Genomic DNA, 21,662 nt, shown 5'->3' with positions numbered 1-21,662 from the left:
GAAGCCATGCTGCCTGGAGTCGCACAAATTTTACGTCACGTCAACGCGCTCCGTGATCCTCGCTTGAACCGGAAGTTGTTGTTGTGCGCCATCGATACCACAGACATGATAGAGAGCACTGAAAGTATTTTTCATTTATTTTGGTCTTGCCCTTTTTCGTCTAAGTTCTGGAAAGATATTTGTAACTTCCTTTTTTTTTTTTCAATTGAACGTAATTTGTCCCTTTGTTTTGAAAATATACTGTTTGGTTTCACTGACTTCCCATACACAAAAAAAAAAAAATCAATATTACATTATAAATCTAATTATACTATTGGCAAAATATCACATACATAAATCTCGATACACAAAAAAAATCCCCTCTTTTCTATATTTATAAGTGAAACCAAGCAATATATTAAATCTATTAAAGACTCTACTAATTTGAAAGCTGCTAAAACTCTGAATATTTGTAATTTTTATAATATTTTTGTATGACAACCTCTTTATGATTTATTGAAACCCCCTGGCGACGTTCTGATGTATTTTTTTGTATTACACCCCACCCAACTGCCTTAATAAAGTTTATTTAAAAAAAAAAAAAAAAAAGACATAATAGAGAGCATTAATTAATTAATCAATTAATTAATTCATTCATTCATTCATTCATTGTCCTTAACCGCTTATCCGCACTCGGGTCGCAGGATAGAGAGAATTATTATTATTATCATTATTATTATCATTATTATTATAAATATTATAATAATATAATATAATATAATATAATAATAAAAGTAATAATAATTATTATTATTATTACTTTTAATAACAATATTATTATTTTTATTATTACTTTTTATAGAAATAGCTAGTATTTGCAAGTAATTACTCTATAAACTAAAGAAAATAATATAACTACATTTACTGTTTTCAATTGATTTACATACTGTGTTTTGTATGAAAAACTTTACTTTAAGTTTATTATTTAAACAGCATTTGTATAGGACTGATTCTGATAAAAGAATTATGATAAAAATGGAAAAATACAGTAGTCGACTTTACTTTTCACAGTACTACACTGTCTACTGTGCTTTTTCTACAGTAATGTTTTAACTACTGTGATTTTGTCACAAGGACTGATTTTTATTGTAAATTATACAGCACTATACTGTAAAAATCAAACACAGTGATGAACTGTGAATAATACAGTAAATAACTGTAGATTTCACAGTGATTATTTACAGTAAAATACTAACTTTACTGAAGTAAAAGTATCAGCATCAAAATGTACTTAAAGTATTAAAAGTGAAAGTACTTTTTATGCAGAATGGACCCACTCAGATTGTTATTCTAAATATATTATTGGGCTATCATTATTGATGCATTTATATAAGCAACATTTTACTGTTGTCCAGGTCGGGCTGATTTTAACTACTAATACTGTTATGTAGTTTAATTTATAAACATGCATAATCTTTTTGAATTGATTGTATCTTTGTTTGCAAAATCTTGACCGGAAAAGTAACGAAAGCTAGAAGCTAAATGTAATGGAGTAAAAATACAACATTTGCTGCAAAATGTAGTGGAGTAAAATTATAAAGGGAATATGTAGAATTAGGCTATGAATAACTTCACACACACATTTATTGCTCTTATGGCTTGTTGTATATGTATACATTCTTCAAGATAGAGAGAGTATGTTGTTTGGTGAGTCCTTGGTCATATCATAAGAAATCAATAAATTAAATTTAATAATACTGAGCAAGCACCATCTTTGGAAAATCTAATAAGTGGACCTTGAGTCAAAATATTTAAATTTATTATTTCTTAATTTTATACATCCATATATTTATTTATACATATTTATTTGATACATATATTATGGCATTTTATATTATATATTCACTAAATTTAGTGTATATATTATAATTTTTAACAAATATTTCAAAAATACAAATTTATTTAATTTAATTATTTAATTTGATTTAATGTATTTAATTATTGTTATTATTATTATTATTATTATTATTATTATTATTATTATTATTATTATTATTATGTCTATGATCAATACCATAGACTTAATAAAGATAATTATTATTATTATTTTTACTATTATGTCTATGATCAATACCATAGACATAATAAAAAGCATTATTATTATTATTATTATTATTATTATTATTATTATTATTATTATTATTATTATTATTATATTATGTCGATGGATCGATGCGACCCAGAGCCGTTCTCAAAACTCTTATTTTTGCTCTGACAAACAAAAGGACCACAAACAACTCGTTCTAATAAATTACTAGAAATTTATAATCATGATAAATAATAGAATAATTATTTCTTTATTTTATATATCCATATATTTATTTATATATATTTACTTGATACATATAATTAAATTGTATTTTATATTATATATTTACTACATTTTGTATATATATTATACTTTTTTTTGTCAAATATTGTAAACTAAAAAATATTTTCTTTATTATTATATTTCAGAAAATTCCATTTTAAATGATGCTCATGCTTGTGTCAGTCTTTAGCTGCTGAATTATGTTAATTGTTAAATTTTAATTAAAAAAAGGGGAAAGGGACGATGTCAAAGCTCAAACCCAAAATCACTGTATTAACAGAAAAATACCCCATTTTTTATTTTATTTTATTTTTTAAATTATTTTTATTAACGAAGAAACAAAGAAAAGAACAGTGGATTACTTATTAGGAGCCACAATATGAAAATAAAACACTAAAACACAATTCTAGACAACAAAGACTCAGGAACATATTTACAAATTAGACAATGTACACACAAATAACATACAAAGAATAATATAAAGGATAACCACAACAACAAAAAATGAAAACAACGATACACCAGTACAAAGCCACATGGCAAAAACAGACAGACGACCAAAAAAAAACAAAAAAAAAACTAGAAAACTACCCCATTGATAACTTATTGAATCAAGGAAATATAAGAGATGTTGATATTTTCTGTATTTGTCTATTCGGCTTTTTTCTTTCTTTCTCAGTGATGTGATCTTCCTCCAGTTCCTCCTCCTCAGTTTTCCCAAACTGCTTATTGAAAAATCACTGACCCAGTTAATTGTATACAACAGACAAAGAGGACGGAAACAAAACGACCAACATGATGTTAAACCCTGTGTTGAGATTAAAATAACTCATCAAATGATTCACTACAAACATCTCGACCTTTAGCCAAACTGATTTTTTTTTTTAATGAAAACGCAGTTGTGTCCCTTCACAATGCAGCCCCTGTGTCTGTTTACAGTCTATGGTATAGATAACAGGCTTGTAGTCCAGAATCAGTTCCCCGCCGCTCGTTACAATGACGCTTTCTTTCTGAAGAACTACACTTCCCATGTAGGTGGGTGGCGCTGTTAGCGGGGATGCTCTGCTGAGGGAAGTCTGCTGGATGCTGAAGCAAAACACAGACAAGTTGCCCGCTGCTAGCTAACACCAGACAGGAAGTGTTGGATTAGCCCTATCAAAATAAAATGGCTATAGTTTTATAAAGGTTGCAATAAAGTGGAATCCATAACACGGATGGAGATATTCAAAAGATCAGGCTGTGTAAGTGCAATAATATTTATATTCATATTATATAATAACTTACCTCTACATGCTACCACTCTTCCTCATTCGCCTACAGGCTATTCTATTCTATTCTATTCTATTCTATTCTATTCTATTCTATTCTATTCTATTCTACTCCATTCTATTCTACTCTACTCTACTCTACTCTACTCTATTCTATTCTATTCTATTCTACTCGATTCTATTCTTTTTCTACTCTATTCTATTCTATTCTACTCGATTCTATTCTATTCTATTCTATTCTATTCTATTCTACTCGATTCTATTCTATTCTATTCTACTCTACTCTATTCTACTCTATTCTATTGTATTCTATTCTACTCTACTCTATTCTACTCTATTCTATTCTACTCTACTCTACTCTATTCTATTCTATTCTATTCTATTCTATTCTACTCTACTCTATTCTATTCTATTCTATTCTATTCTACTCTACTCTATTCTATTCTATTCTATTCTATTCTACTCTACTCTATTCTATTCTATTCTATTCTATTCTATTCTATTCTACTCTATTCTATTCTTCAAGAGCTAAAAGACTAACTGCATTTTTTAAAGTAATTTTTTTTTTTTTTGATTATCTATTATGTGGGCATATTGGGTGTATAATACAAAAATTGCATTCAAGCATTTTGCATCAAAGGGATCCATCTAATTCTTATTAAGATGTTAATAATCCATGACTAAATTTATTGCAAATATATCTCATTACTAAAATGTAGTGATTCACACTAATGTAGTAGTAAAACAGTGACCATTATAACCATTTAAAACTATAAAAAGAACCATTTAAAACTCCATAAATGTGCAAAACACTGCTGATTTGTAGTGGTCTCTCTTGAACTATTTCGAAATTTAAAAAAGAAAGAAAGAATTAACTTAATTATAAATAAAGATTTGTGCACATAAAAATGATTACCAACAAAAAGTGTCCTCTTTTGGGATCATAGCAAAGATCTGCTCTCAAAAATAAATCATTAACTTAATTTTAAAAATAAAAATTGCTAAAAATAAAAAATAAAAATATTTATCATTTTAGACCACAGAATCAAAAAGAAGACTAACATCTTAACTCTATGGAGTCTGGGGCTTTAAATGCCATATTGGCAATTTTTTTTTTCAGCACAACCTCACCTATTTGACCTAATAATGATTGATTTTTTATTCTGACTTACTGGATCAACATTTGGAACCAAAAAGAAACAAAGAAAAACCAACATAAATGTGATCTTGTGATTGTGTGTCCTCATGTCATCCAACTCTGTTTTTATTCTAGTGTCACTCTATTTTATTTGTGTCTTGTGTCGTGTGTTTAGTGTAACAATTTAGGTAATGTTGTGTCTTTTTAGTCATTTTTTTGTGTTTTTGTGTCTTTTTTAGTCCTTCTGTGTCTTTTTTGGTCATTTTCTGTCTTTTTTTAGTCATTTTATGTCTTCTTTTGTCTTTCTTTTTTGGTCATTTGGTGTCTTTTTTTGGTAATTTTGTGTCTTTTTCTTAGTCATTTTGTGTCTTTTTGTGTCTTTTTTGGTCGTTTTGTGTCTTTTTTAGTCCTTTAATCCAAAATAAAATGTGACTTTGAATCTTTTTTTTACTTTCAAAAGACTATCATGCTCAATAAGGAATTTAAATGTTGCAAATGTGAACAAAGGTGCAATATTTGCCTCAAAATGTAGTGAAGTAGAAATATAAAGTAACATAAAATGGAAATACTCAAGTAAAGTACAAATATCTCAAAATTGTAGTACAGTACAGTACTTGAGTAAATGTACTTAGTTACATTCCACCACTGCTGTCAACACTGAATATCTACAATATCCTTCTTTATAGCAGCTATTCTCAACCTTGGGGTCGGGACCCCAATTGGGGTCGCGAGACGATTTCTGGGGGTCGCCAAATCATTTTGGAAGTCAGCTCTGTCTCCACTGTGTTAAAGTGTTCATGTGTCAATGTGTTTTAGTTTTTGGTCACTTGATGTCTTTTTTTGTTCATTTTGTGTCTTTTTAGGTCATTTTGTGTCTTTTTTTCATCATTTTGTGGTCAATTTGTGTCTTTTTTGGTCATTTTGTTTCCTTTTTTTAGTCATTTTGTGTATTGTTTTAGTCATTTTGTGTCTTAATTGGTCATTTTGTGTCTTTTTTGGTCAATTTGTGTCTTTTCTGGTCATTTTGTGTCTTTTTTGGTCATTTTGTGTCTTTTCTGGTTATTTTGTGTCTTTTTTGGTCATTTTGTGTCATTTTTGATCATTTTGTGGTCAATTTGTGTTTTTTTTGGTCATATTGTTTACTTTTTTTGGTTATCTGATCTGTGCGTGTGAGATTGTGTTCAGTGAGCGGGGGGTCACGGACAACATGCATGTTAAATTGGGGGTCACGACTCAAAAAGGTTGAGAACTACTGCTTTATAGAGCGAACTTTAGGGAAGACTTTTATTTTGATACATCTCACCGGAAATCCTACCCTCTCTTCTATGCAACTTGACTCTAGTCGCGTTTCTCCACCGTGCGCCCACACCCAACCTGCACTGTCTGCCGTATGGTGAGGCAGCGCAGCCCTGCAGTGGATGCAGAACATTGTCCTCAGAGTGCGGCTGTTTGGGGGATCTCTGCGGCATCAGCAGCCAGGGACTCTCTGCAACACTGCCTTCTAAACATCTCCCTTCATTCATTTGGCTGCCGTGTACTAAAGACTTCATCCATGTACTGTCATTGTGGATAGTTGCTTGTTTTTGAGCATCATCATCTGACTGGAGAAGACATCTGACTGGCACCATGAGCAGCACTGGTAAGACCATTTTAATCCACTGGTTTTCTTCGTGAACTGGGTCACTACTTGTTATTAGAATATGTACAATCCCAAAAAAAGATATTTTTAATATTCCTACAAGGTTTTTCAATGTAGCTGTGATTTCAATACTGAGTGAGTGTGTGCCTCCTCTGTCCTCATTAATTTACATAATTTGCCACCTGTTTTGGCTGCACACTAATTTGCCCCTGTGTAGGGTACAACTTGTATACACTGCATTTGAAATGTGTCCTAGGCTGGGCTGCTGTTTATCTAGGGATCCTTTAATAAAGACAGCAGTGTCAGGTACACCTACATATGTGATGCTAAAGTTAATATTTAGGCTGTCTGGTTTTAGACACAGCTTCAAATTTGTGTCTGTGGAAATGAATGTCATATGGGTTAATTAGACAGGATGTAGAAACGCCCACAGTGGGTTGGGTTGGTCTGGACTCCTGGTGGGCTGCTGTCACACATGGCTTTGTCTCGGAGGAGGTTTAACAAACAAGGCTGGTTTTCATTTGAAGCCTGTGTACTGTCACGTACCTGCAGCAACAGCACTGCTATATAACGTACACTTGTGTTTTCTTAAGTTGGTATTCAAATGTATTAATAACCTTGCACCTGAACCTCTTCACAGACATATTCAAAGACAGAACAGTAACAGAGTAACAAGAAACACAGTGCAAGGAAACTGCAGAATTCAACACCGTAGAACCACTTTTGGACAGTCAGCTTTCTCAATTAAAGGCTGTAAAATCTGGAATACATTACCAACTGAAATAAAATCAATAACTAATCCTGAAACATTCACAAAAAAACATTAAGTGTTGGCTCAAAGCAAACCAGAGCTGTACCCATCCTTAAAGTCTTATAGTCTTAAGTATTTTTTTGTTTTCCTCTCTTTTTTTTTTTTTTTCTTTCTTTTTCTCTGTTATTTCTTTCTTTTCTCCTTTATTGTTGTATAGATTTATGATGATTTTAAACTCTAAGCTATATTTATACAGGGTTTATTTTATTTTATATATATTTTTTTTTCTCAGGGTAAATGTATATTGTAATTGTTTGTAATTTTATTCTATTTTGTAGATGGTGTAATTGTATATTGGATTTTTTTAGTATTGTGATTTTGTATGTAGTTGTGAAAGCCCAACTAGGGACGGGAGTTGAAAATTAGCTGAAGCTATATCTCTGTATGCAGCACATCAGATGCATGTCCTGTATCTATGCTAACTGCATTGTCCCTATCAAATAAAATAAATTCAAATAATAGTAATAGTTAATGCTCAAGACAACATATAAGATGAGTTTCACAAGTTCCCTATCAACCGTCCTGTGAGTTTAGGGTGTAGATCAGGGGTGGGCAATTAATTTTCCCAAGGGGCCACATGACCAATACCACGAAGGTTGCAGGGGCCGGACCAAAACTCTGATCTAAATTCTGCTCAATATTAATGTAATCGCTTTATAAAATATAGTAAATTATCTGGTTTTGAGCTGCTACTGATAGGAACACATGTTATGATGAGACTGTTAATGTGGAGTAAATCAAATATAGCAGTAAAAAGTAGTAAATACTCCAATCACTATATCACTTTTCCATTTATTTTAAACACAACTGTAAATGACCTTTAGCAAGGTTCCTATTTATGTTTTTGTGTGATATAGCTTGTTTTTTCATGTTTGTACATTTTCAAGGTGTTTTACAATGTTATGATGCTTTTATTTTGAAAAGGTGTCGTCCAGTGTAAAACGGGTGCTTTAATTTTGAAAGGTAGTGACAGGAAATAACCGGTAGAACGGTTAAATGAAAAGGAAACGGTAAATAACAAGGAGTGCGTCGTAATTCATATAAATTTGATATAAAGTATCAAAAAAGGCTTCTATGGTGGCTGACTGACAGGGCACAAGATTTGTTAAAGTTTATTTTATTCTGTCATATATATTAGTGGCTATATTTGTTGTCTTAACTATAGTAAAAGTGCTTGTTAGCTCTAGTGCTAATGATAATGTTTGCTATTTTTTTCAAAATAAAAGCACTGCGGTTATATTGATTTCTAATTTCTGGGTAACATCACGCGGGCCGGGCAAGGACAGCCAACGGGCCGGATGTGGCCCGCGGGCCGCCCAATGCCCAGCTCTGGTGTAGATGGTCACCAAAAAGCATTAGGAATCATCTCAAAGGATACTATCAAAAGATGAATACTAATGATGCTGTGTATGAGCTCATATATTATGACCTCCAGGTCTCTTTTGAGGACCATGGGAAAACAACATCCGGAACTTTTTTTTCAGGTCATAAAAAAAGAGATGTCAGGAAAGCACAAATTCAGAATGGTATATGCAACATCATTTACCACTTCTTTTGATTTGCCAATTACCAACTAATGAATACTTTGTTTTACTTAGATTCCCCGATAACTTGATGATGTCATATAATTTACTTAAGACATCCCGTTTCCTCTCCACTGTATACCTGTATATCTTCTAAACTTTTACCAGAGCAGGATACATTTTTTTTTTTACAAATATCACCAATGTGCAGTATGAACAAATTAGGGCCTAACACTGAACCTTGTGGAACCCCACATGTGACCTTAAAGAGCTCTTATTTGACTTAATCTATTGCACATACTGCAATAGGTAACTTTTTCTTGTCATGAATAGGCTGTTCCTCGGAAACCATATTTCTCCATTTTCCACATTAATATGCTATGATATATATTTTTTACAAATATCACCAATGTGCAGTATGAACAATTTGGGGCCTAACCCTGAACCTTGTGGAACCCCACAGCTGACCTTAAATAGCTCTTATTTGACTTAATCTACTGCACATACTGCAATAGGTAACTTTTTCTTGTCATGAATAGGTCATATTTCTCCAGTAAGTAAATTCCTTGTTACACTTTGACAGAGAAGACTCAGTCCACAATATTTAACCAATGAACATTCATCAACATGTAGGCGCTAAACCACGATATGTAGTCCCTTGTCAAGCTTATGGTCCTTAACAACTCTACACCAGTAGTTCTCAACCTTTTTGAGTCGCGACCCCCAATTTAACATGCATGTTGTCCGCGACCCCCGCTCACTGAACAGAATCACGCACAGTTCAGATCACCCAAAAAAGAAACAAAATGACCAAAAAAAGGAAACAAAATGACCAAAAAAGACACAAAATGACCAGAAAGACACAAAATGACCCCCAAAAATGAACAAAGTGACCAGAAAAAGACACAAAATGACTAAAAAAAGACACAAATTGACCATAAAATGATAAAAAAAAGACACAAAATGACCAAAAATGACACAAAATGACCCCAAAAAATAAACAAAATGACCAAAAAAAGACACAAAATGACTAAAAAAAGACACAAAATGACCAAAAAAGACACAAATTGACCACAAAATGATAAAAAAAAGACACAAATTGACCACAAAATGATAAAAAAAAGACACAAAATGACCAAAAATGACACAAAATGACCAAAAAAAGACATGAAATTACCAAAAAGACTATAACACATGAACACTTTAACACAGTGGAGACAGAGCTGACTTCCAAAATGATTTGGCGACCCCCAGAAATCATCTTGCGACCCCAATTAGGGTCCCGACCCCAAGGTTGAGAATAGCTGCTCTACACAACCTTGTATTCATAAGAACCCCCAATGTGGCATCGGATAACCGTTGAACTTTTAATCTAAGTTGGCAACTTAAAGTTGCGCAGGTTGTCTATATTAACTAGTTACAATAGCAAGCAGTCCTTTTTTAAATACTGCTATAATCAGACAGCTGAGCTAAAAAAACACATCAGCCTCATCACTCCTCACACATCGGTTAGCTAACTCCTAGACAGAGATATCAGGAATTTCTCACAGCTACAATATATTTCCCACATGGGGAAAGCAACAGAAATATCAATTTGTCTCAATATCCACTATTGAATGGCAGTTTACATCAAATAAATATAAAATAATAAATAATCAAATAAATAAGTTGTTAACCCATTTCTTGTTCCCTGAAAAAGGCCTACTTGTATAATTCTGAAATGTACATTATTTTTCAGTTTTGGTTAAGCTTACCTTTTTTTATTTACCTCTGGCAGTTCACCACTTACCTTTGGACCCTTTCAAGCTGTTCATTTGACTTGAACTGCTTGAATTTCAATAAAAAACTGGAGAAATTGGGGTGTTCTAAAACTTTTGATATAACTGGGAAGAGAGACTGGAGCCCGTTAATGAATCGAAGCTCTCCAAAACACAAAGCATGGATGGCCCTTGGGTTTAATGAGGACACCCATCAATGCTGTGAAGCACTGCTGGGGCTCTTAATGAGAGGCTGTTAATGAGTTTGTCCGGGAGTCAAGACAGGAGAAATTCCTTAGCACACTGCTGTAAACTGCAAGCAAAAGAGACAAACAAGGGACACTATTTGTCTTTCTTCTTTGTGGTTGAAGTCTGGCCAAGAATGTCACCTGGATGTGTGAGTGGGAAGGAGCGGAAAATTAATTTCAGATCTCTACCTGTGTATGATGACAGCTGGTCTCCACATGGAGGGACAAGTTGTTTGTGTGTGTGTGTGTGTGTGTGTGTGTGTGTGTACAAAAAGATTTTAATATTGCTGTCTAGCTTTAGTTTCATTTTCCAGACGTGGGCGTCAGCCTGTATGGAGGCAGTGTAGAGTAACTTACAGAGCTGGTACCGTGTGTTTTCTACAGTTTATGACGGTAGAATTTAAAGTTTTATGCTATTCTTTGATTTACAGTAATTAAAAGTATCTACTACGGTGATGTACAATGTTTAATTTTGCAACCTATTTCTGATGCAATTTGACAGTGTTTTACTGTAATTTCTACAAACATTTTTTACAGTGCATGCATTTCTTCTGCCATTATTGTTTTGAATGCACTCGCCCTCTGTTACACTGCACTATTGTCTCCTCCCACTTCGTTCCGCAGTGCCGGATTGTAATGTGAATGGATGCCAATATTACACTGTTGCAGAATCAGAATGAATGTCTGACTACGAAATGATGGCAGAGCATGTTACAGCACTTTTGCTGAATGCAGTTTGAAAAAGGCTATGCTTCCAAAATCCTGCTCAACTCTGGCTTCTTGGTTAACCCATTAAGGCCTAAAGCGGCTGGAAAAAAATGCCTGGAAAACCTATGGGCGATTTTCAAATGACCCCCTAAAACCTGAAGTTTTTCTGGAAATTCAACATCTACTAAATAATAGATTTTTCAGCCTCTGTAGCAGATAAAAATGAAATTCAAAAAGTATTTGAGAGCTTATACCCGTGGCTTTCATGAGAAGTTGTGTTTATTTGTCCAAATCTCCAATAAAGTTTTTTTAAAAATCAACAAACTCAGCAAATGTTACATTTGACTGAATAAAAAATCCTATACATAATACTAATACATGCCCATTAGCAAGATGCAAACATGATATGACCACTGGAAGAACAAGACATAGTTCTCATTAGCCTACTGTAATAAAAAATAAAATAATTATCATAATAATAATAATAATAAATAATAATAATACATTTTATATATTGCACTTTTCAGGGTACTCAACGACGCATAAAGTAATATAAGACAATAGCAGTCATGATTTCTTATATCATCATCACAATCAATTATTATTACTATTAATATTAATATATTATTAATAATAATATTATTATTATCTCCAGATGGCCACAAATCTGTCTGTTCTTCGGTGAAAATATGTCGTCTAAAAACATATTCCTCATCTATAAATGCCGGTCGATTGGTTCTGAGGGTTCAAAGTCCAGATCAGCAATAAAATCATCGGTGCTGTTTTCATCAGATCTCTTCCGTCACTTCCTGCTGAGCTCCTCCGCTATAGTATGCATTTCATTGGCCAAGAGACCGAAAATAGGTGGAAAAAAATACAAATACTACAAAATGACATATCCGCTGTCCCGGCCTTAATGGTAGAGTGACGCAACATCGCTCCCGGTTTTAATGGTAGAAATGCGGTAATGCTTTCCCGGCGTCAATGGGTTAAAAGGCTAACTATCACTTCACATTATGTAAAATGACGCTGCTCTGCTTGAGAAAACAAAAAAACTGAGATCTATGTTTAAAGGCGTCTCAGTGTGGTTGTTTAACGTCACCTTTGTTTAACATTGTTCACCTGGTCAAATCCCAGGAGTGGTGCACTGAAGTTTAAATAAACTCTCAGAACAGGCTTGGAATAAACACACCCTGAGAGGAATCCATCTGCAGGCCAATCTGCATTCTTTCAGTTCCTGAAAAATGTAATCACACTTTTGTTAATCACTTACTAGTTTGTGTTTCCAGGTAACTCCTTGGCTGAGACACATTGAGCCTCTCACATCAGGGAATAGTAATCACATGTCTGAATGTGTACTACACTCAAAAAAATAACTCATTGGATGAACTCAATTAAATTGTGGGCAGAATTTCCATCCAACAAATACATGTAGCCCAAACTCAAAACAAGTGCATCGATGCAATATAATGTATTTGAGTTAATGTAGCTCACTTTTTTTACATTTGGTCAAACTCAAATTAAAAACATGTATGTATTGTATTTAAATTGAGTTACCTCAACTCATTTATGTCAAGGAGAGCTAAAATAAAGAAACTGTGTTCGTTCAACCTAAAAACATAGAAGACATGGAAAACTGAAACTCATTCTTTTTTGGGTTGAAGGGAAGGACAGGGGAGTAAATTAATACATTTTAGGTTACACTTCTTAAACTAAGACCTGAATAGTAACTGAAGCTGTCAGCTAAATGTAGTGGAGTAAAAAGTACAATATTTATCTCAAATTGTAATGGAGTAGAAGAATAAAGTTACACAAAATGGAAATATTCAAGTAAAGTACAACTTCATCAAAATTTTACTTAAGTACAGTACTTTAATAAATGTACTTAGTTACTTTCCACCACTGGGTTCATGTATTAAGTGTAGAGTATTAGTTGTGTTGGAGGCGAGGCTGACTGAATTAGAAGTGCGGCTCCACATAGCCAGTGGCCGACCTAGTGCAGCAGCTGGGTAGCTGTCTGAAGGAAGCTCAGTCACAAGCTGAACAGCCAGCGGCCTCCACCGCAGAGACAGGAGAAGCTCCATCTGCACATACTACAAACCTGATGTAAATATTAATGAACAAAATTAACCAAAACGGCTATAAAATAGTTATTACTTGATAAGAAAAAGAAACACATTACGTTTCAACGTGTTACAACAAAAAAGCAATAAGTACTCTGATGCGTTATCTGTATTACTTTTAACATGTTACCCCAAAACTGATTGCTATGAACATTAATTTTATGTTTTTAAGTCACTGCAGAGCATTTCGAAATTCTTTCTTTCTTTCAAAATTATTTTTATTGGATTTTCCTTGGATGCATAATTATATCAGCTGTCAGAGCACACATCAGTTTTTACAATACATCCATAGACTAGGCAAGTACAAAATAAATGAAAACACCAAAGTTATAGTCAAAAAATACAAAAACAAAACAAATAGGAAAAACCCCAAAAAATAAATGAATGAAGATAAACATATAAGAGAAAATTATAAAATAAATAAAAAAATACATAATAATAATAATAATAGAGTCCTAGCGCATAGAGTCAGTCGTCCTGACCAGAAATAATTGATCAGCTGGAGGTTTATCACTCTAAATGAAGCCCATCAAGTTGCTTTACAAATCCAATAAAGTCATCCCATGTCTTGTGAAAGTTCTGTAGAGAGCCATTAACAGTAAACCTGATTTTTTTCTAATTTAAGATTGCACATAATACTCCTGATGAGATGTGTGTAGGTGGGTGGAGCAGTATTCTTCCAGTTCAACAAAATTAAACGCCGCGCTAATAAGGAGGAGAATGCCATAACCTTGCATTGACAGGAAGTCATAGATATTTTTTCTGAGGTTACACCAAAAATGGCAATAAGGGGGCAGGGAGTAACATATTTTTTAAATAGTTTAGAAAATAAATCAAAGAAAGATGACCAGAATTGGTCCAATTCAGGGCAACCCCAGAACATATGATATAGAGTCGCAGGAAGCATTTTGCATCTGTCACACAAGGGGTCAATGTGTCGAAATTGTTGAAGAAGGGTAATGCTAACATAAGCACCAGATATGAATCAGAGACTTCTTATGTCTAGTTATGTGGCAGCTAGTCCCACCGGCAAAACAAACATACATATGTGTAACTACACCGGTCAAAATGAAATGAATGGCCACGATTCATACAGATGCCATGAAGGTTTATTTTCTCTCTTTACACTGTGAAAACTACAATAAATTAAGACATACAAGTTTGAAAAACACATGCAACTCCCACTCACTGTTAAGTATCATTGTAATGTCAGAAACAAATAAGCACAACAGAAATGGCGGGAATAAATAAACTTCAAATACATCATATAAAAGGAAAGTTACCATGTGCCACTTGGACCACATTATTGTTACTCTGGAGTTGCGTGCTCTTCTCTACTGCTCTGACCCATAATGCAACTGAACCATAATAAACTGACTTGGCCTTACATTTCGACTTCACATTTCCCACAATGCCCTCAAATCTGATCCTTATACTTCACAATAAAAGTCCTTCAAAAGGAAATACATTTTAACCAAATATTTTATCTAAGACATATTTATAAACCCTTTAAACATCTTATTTATTGCATTTTAATCACCTTTTGATGACTTTATTAACTTGAATGATTATGAATTTGTATGAAACAAAAACAAGCACAAATAAACTGTCTCAGAGACAGTTACGATATGTATATCACGCAAACAGCTGCAGTACGGCTGATGTCCTCCGGCTTTGTGCCAATAAATAATGTGTCACAAGTCATTTGTAGCAGCAGTGTGCAGTGTTAAACACCAAAAGGCGTGTGTGTGTGTGTGTGTGTGTCTGCTTCGCTCTGAATGATGATATATGTGTTTACACACAAGCAATTTGTGATTTAACCTCCTGTGACCCTGCGTCCTCACATGTGGACATTTCATTTTAGGTTTTCATGACCTTATACTTAATTCTGCTTAACTATAACATGTTGTCCTCAGTAGTACACAGTCTAGAAAAAGCACAATACATCAATCAGTGTACAAATCAGATGGCAGCATCTTGGTAAAGTCAATCAAAAGACAAACATGGACCAGATACAAAAGCTGATCAGATTTTATGGTTAAAACTTGCTTTTGTAATAATGTTTGTAGTTTGATATTGACAACGAATAGACTTTTACTATCGTTCTTCCAAAGAGAGGGTGTAAATGTAAGGAAATAAAAAGTTTTATACACTGGTGAATTAATTGTGTTATATAGTAAAATGAACCCTTTTTTTTCTTTCCAAGAACTACTTCCTGTTCAAAGACAATGCTTAGTTTTTGTACTTACCAGGTCCTACAGATCCAAAATATCTAGGAGAAATGAACAATACATACCAAACGAAAGCTTGGGTCTCAGGAGGTTAAGAGGGAAGCAGATAGAGTAGGAAGAGAGCAGGAAAATACTAGCTCACCTGCAGAAATCTGTGTGTGTGTGTGTGCGTAGGTGCGTGCGTGTGTGTGTGTGTGTGGCCTATGAATATAAATACTACACTCATCTTTAATGTCTTCCTGTCAGTGATGAAATGTAACTTAGTAGTTATTAGTTAAAATTAGCTCTGCCTGGCAAAAGATAGATAGATAGATAGATAGATAGATAGATAGATAGATAGATAGATAGATAGATAGATAGATAGAGAGATAGATAGATAGATAGATAGATAGATAGAGAGATAGATAGATAGATAGATAGATAGAGAGATAGAGAGATAGATAGATAGATAGATAGAGAGATAGATAGATAGATAGATAGATAGAGAGATAGATAGATAGATAGAGAGATAGAGAGATAGATAGATAGATAGATTACTTTATTCATCCCCGAAGGGAAATTCGGTTGTCACAGCAGTCCGGTACAATAAAGTACAATAAGTACAATAAAATACAATAGAATAAAAAACTGAGGTAGCATAAATAAAAACAACAATAGAAAAAAAACACAGAATAGAACAAGGACACTTAAGAAGTTAAGAAAAGAACATCAGTTGGTAGGATGGTTGACAAGATGATGGTAATAATTAAACTGGTGATATGATGCAACAATGCTATAGTGACTAGACGGTATATAATAATAATAATAGTACAGTATATAATATATATATAATATAATATAATATGTAATAATAGATAATAAACAATATAAAAGTAAAATGAAAAAATATAAATAGAGTAATTACAATTAAAGTAATATAATATATAATAATAATAGTAATAATAATAATAATAATAAATAAGGCCGGTAGGGCCGGTATAATAATAATAGTAGTATATTACAGTATATAATAATAATAGTAATAATGGCAGCAACAGTATATATAATAATAATAATAGTAATAATATTAATAACATAGCAAAGTGTCGTGCATAGATTTAGTGCAAAGGTTTAGTAAAATGCTGCTTAGATTAATGCATTAATACAAATAAACTAATCGGCCTAATAATAATAATTATGCAGTGTGGTATTAGTACTTTTACTAAGTACTTCTTCCACCACTGCTTCCCATAGGAATGTAACACTAGGAATAGGCAATATGTCCATCTTCTCTGTGTTCCTCACATAAAAATTTTTTTTGATCTGTGTTTTTATGAAGCTTATTCTCTATTAAAAAAATACACTACAATTACACAATAGAGCTTTTTGTAGTAAAGATGCAGATACAGCATCATCTGTCACAAAGTATCAGGTAATTGTATTTTATTTATCCCCTCCGCCCCGCCCCATTGACTTGCTGACTAGAATTTGCGTTGTATTGAGTCCTACCACTCCTGAACAAGCCAAAAATCAACTCTGATCATAGCTTAATGATGTTGGTAGAAAAATAAATTGGAATGGTCATTTTGTGTTGATAACATACAACTTTGCTTTACCAAATGGAATTCAGCCGTCATTAATTTCATTACTTATAACTGTTCCAACTTTTCCTACTGCATGTCGAAATGTGACTACATAGTTTCATTTAATTGTATTTCAATGTTTAAATGTTGTGTGTGACAGTTACTCTACACTGCAAGAAAAGAAAAGTTGGGTGAACTCAAAATTTCAAGGCAACAAACATTGATAAAATTTTAAGTTGGACAATTAAACTAAATATTTTAAGTTTTGTTTTTGAGTTTGCTCAACTCTGAATTTCTCTGGCACGATTGTAACGCTGCTATGAAATGTCAGCTAATGTTGTGACCACAATTTTGAGTTAGCATTGATACGCTAATGGCTACTCTTGTAGCTGTAACAAGCAGCGCCGCTAGCATCAGTTAGCCGCTAGCATCAGTTAGCCGCTAGCTTAGATGGCTTAGGTGGTTAGAAGCCTGAAAGAAGGTCTACACTGTAAAAAAAGAAAAGTTGGGTGAACTCCAAATTTCAAGGCAACAAACTTCGATAAAATTTTAAGTTGGACAATTAAACTAAATATTTTAAGTTCTGTTTTTGAGTTTGCTCAACTGAATTCAGATTTTTGTCAACTCAACTGTAAATTGTACTAATTTATAATTTTACATTGTAATAACTTTTAATCCTTACTTCTGCTAACTTCTGCAATGTGCTGAATTGGCACGATTGTAACGCCGCTATGAAATGTCAGCTAATGTTGCGACCACAATTTTGAGTTAGCATCGATACGCTAATGGCTACTCTTGTAGCTGTAACAAGCAGCGCCGCTAACATCAGTTAGCAGCTAGCATCATTTAGCCACTAGTGTCAGTTAGCCACTAGCGTCAGTTAGCCGCTAGCTTTCGATAATGACCGAATTTCACAACAAGAGTTATCAGAACTATTGTCCCTTGTTGTGAACCCCAACTTAAAGATATAAGTAACAACAACTCACCAACTTGTTTTTGAGCAGACAACTGGCTTCCTTTGTTGTGCTAACTTACATTATTGCCCTAAATGTCAGTAATTTATATTTCCAAGTTTTACCAAATGAAATCACTGTTTTAGGCCAATAAATGTCGTTGTTGTGCTCTCACTGCTGCAGTGGTTGCCCACGTTGCTGAATGAAGTAACAGTGGACAGGCTGACACCACAGCTCTTCTTACTGGGATAAATACTGGCTGACCTCACTGCTACTAAGCCCCTGCACTGGGGCTACACACACACACACGCACAGTAGTAATTAAAACTGCAATGTGGTGTGGGCTTGTGACATTTCCCTGCAGCCTGCTGTTTTACATGTGCCTTTGAAAACAGGATTGGCTTGTTTATTCTATGCAACTCCACAGACTGAATAGTTTTGTCAGGTCACAGCTTGCTTAAGACTGAAGCAGATCTAATACTGTCCTCTAATACTTTAACCTAAACATTTTTTTTTTTTTAACTTTCCATTGTTATTATTGACTGTCAAAGGGACAGATATAAAAAATCTTTCCTGCCACATGCCATCACACTGTACAATAACAAATAATCTGGTTCATTACATACAGTTGTTATGCACTTTATGTGTTTTTTATGCACACTGTTCATTGCACCTTATTTGTTTCATGGCACCAACATTTTTATACTGCATATTCATATTTATTCTGCACTGGAATTCTACTCCTTAATACATACTCCTTCTTTAGACATTATTGTATTTTTATTGTATTTTTATATTTTATATGCCTCTATCTATTTTCCTTTTTTTATTTTTTTATTTTTTATTATTATATATATCTTTTTATCTTATTTTATTTTATCTTATCTTACTTTATTTTTTATCTAATTTATTTCTATCCTGCCTCCAGTGTTTCCTCACTGCTCCAATATTGAGATGGAGCCTCAGTTCCTCTTTTTATTATCATTATTACCATCTCCTTTTTTATGTAAAGCACTTTGTGTTGCATCTCTCTTGTATGAAAAGTGCTATACAAATAAAGTCTGATTGATTGATTGATATACATACATAGTTCTAATCTGTTTACCGTATATCACCATTAGACACCAATTTAGAAGCATTTCTTTAAGGTTACTTCTTTCATCTTTCATATCCATTGACTCACCATTCATCCATTTCCCCCTGTAGGCCTCACAGCTCCATTATACAGTATTAATGAACTGTGCTGAACATGCTGAGTGTGTGACATTTAGGTGGGACAGCAGCTATCAAGGTCAGGCATGCCTTTTACAGGGAGCCCTATACAGTTAGCTGATTATAGCTTGTAGTCAAGCAACATACATGCACATAGCATGTGAAATGTTAGCAGCTGAGTTAGCTGTGATCTTATCTTTAGGTAAATTATTTTGTGCATTGCTATTACAAATTACTACTTGAATACTAACTGTCTGCGGCCCAATTGGAAATATGTTATGTGTAATGGTTTTTTGTGAGGTTTTTGGGGCATTTTTAAGGCTTTATTGACAGAGGGGAAGACATGTGGTAAAGGGCTCAGAGTCGGATTTGAACCCGGGCGAGGACAAGGCCTCTTTGGTACGCGTAATGTATAATGTTATGACTTTATGTAAAGTTTAATGATGTGGGTCTGACAGCAGCTAGGATAACCCTTTGGTACTACGGCTGGCTCTAGCCCATTTGGTGCCCTAGGCGAGATCCATTCATGTTGAACAGCTCCGCTTGCTGTTTCATGGAGGGTGGAACTCCCGTTTTTGTTTGCCCATGGTGCCAACCAGGCTATATATACAACTGTCTGTCTATATATACATATTTTTTTTTAAATACATTTTTATCCCACGATTTTGTCATCACCCAGTTTGTCCTATTTCATGATCCTGGGCGCTACCTCGTCCCTGTTGGTCTGGGGAGAGCCCTGAACTAGCCACATGCTTCTTCCGATACATGCGGAGTTAGCAGACCGCTTCTTGACACCTGACGGGGGGAGATGTCCCCGGTGGGACGTAGCGCGTTGGAGGATCACGTTATTCCCACCGGTTCCCCCCCTCCCCATCAGGCGCCCCGACCGACCAGAGGGAGGCTCTATAGCGACCAGGATCAATGCATGTTTTTGTAAGAGGTCCCTGTAAGGGGATCCTCGGGGGGACACGGGGAGAACCTGCAAACTCCACACAGAAAGGCCCTTTTGCCGACACCGACCAGCGATACGGACACCGGAGACCTTCTAGCAGTGAGGCGAGAGCGCTACCAACTGCGCCACCGTGCCCCCTGTCTATATAATTATTAACTTACAAGTAAATACGCAAAGAAGCACAGCTGGAGACCGCTAACAAAGTTAGAGACAAGAGAGACGATGAAAGTGCAAAACGTGCAAAAAATGTGCTTAACTGTGTTAAGCTAGCGTTGCTTTATTTCAACCTAGCTAGCAAGCTAATACAAATGAAACGTCTTCAACCAAAACGGCATTTAAAAAAAGATTGGGACTTCTCCTCCTCCTCTTTTCTTCTCTTTCGATACTGCGCACCGGAGAGCTTTGATGGTCGTTTCATCTTGCAACATATATCAAAACATAACATGTCTGTCACTTGACCTGAGCTGACCTCTGACACCGATCTGACCGCCTAAAGGAGGGGCGATCTGACTGTCTAAAGGGGGGGCAAGGCAATGACCACACGTCACGTGACTCAGCACCACAAGTGAGAAAAATGTCATTGTTTATCTGTTTCTTTATTTTGTTAAAATTAATTCTTTTCAAGACCGAAGACGAAGGGAGGGCTACAATCGGCATCAAAAATTATTATCGAGGGTGACTGGCAGCGCCCCTCCAGCAGATGGCGCTCTGGACAACCGCCTATGTCGCCTATGCCTAGAGCCGGTGGGCTATAAAACATGGAAGTTGCGGGAGGGTGGGAGGAGTGGTGGATGGCTCCATGTTCCTGTAAAACAATAGTAAACAATGTGATTTGAATATAATTGAACTCACATGCATCATAACATAACTTAATCACTTCCAGTCATCACATTGTCCTTGTAAAACTTTTGGCATTCACATACATTTATTGACTTTTATAACGTCTTACCAGCATTCCTCATAATTTAATCACTTCTGGCTTTTCAAGACTTGTTTTTACTTTTATTCAAATATTTTAGTTACAGGAACCATCAGTTAGCCATATAATTATAGCTTACAGACCTCCACTTGGTCTCCACTAGACCAACAGCTTGAGTCACCAGTCTGGAGAAAGTGACATCCTTGGCCTTGCTGTACAAGAGATTTCACATATCATTACATTGGATACACATGCATGCATACACAGT

At 34.4% G+C, this 21,662-nt stretch overlaps 1 protein-coding gene across 1 annotated transcript in view; it reads left to right on the top strand.

Annotated features, from left to right (window-relative positions):
* Positions 1-5,975: 5,975 nt before the first annotated feature.
* The window catches only part of ablim2 (actin binding LIM protein family, member 2), a 134,679-nt gene continuing 118,992 nt past the window's right edge, over positions 5,976-21,662 (top strand). The window contains exon 1 of the mRNA XM_059354207.1: positions 5,976-6,395. Coding sequence (XP_059210190.1) covers positions 6,383-6,395 — 13 coding nt within the window. The 5' untranslated portion in view covers positions 5,976-6,382. The remainder of the gene's footprint in view (positions 6,396-21,662) is intronic.

This window comes from Centropristis striata, chromosome 17, assembly GCF_030273125.1.
Source record: "Centropristis striata isolate RG_2023a ecotype Rhode Island chromosome 17, C.striata_1.0, whole genome shotgun sequence".
Classification (NCBI taxonomy): Eukaryota; Metazoa; Chordata; class Actinopteri; order Perciformes; family Serranidae; genus Centropristis; species Centropristis striata.
This window is presented reverse-complemented; position numbering and strand designations above follow the sequence as displayed.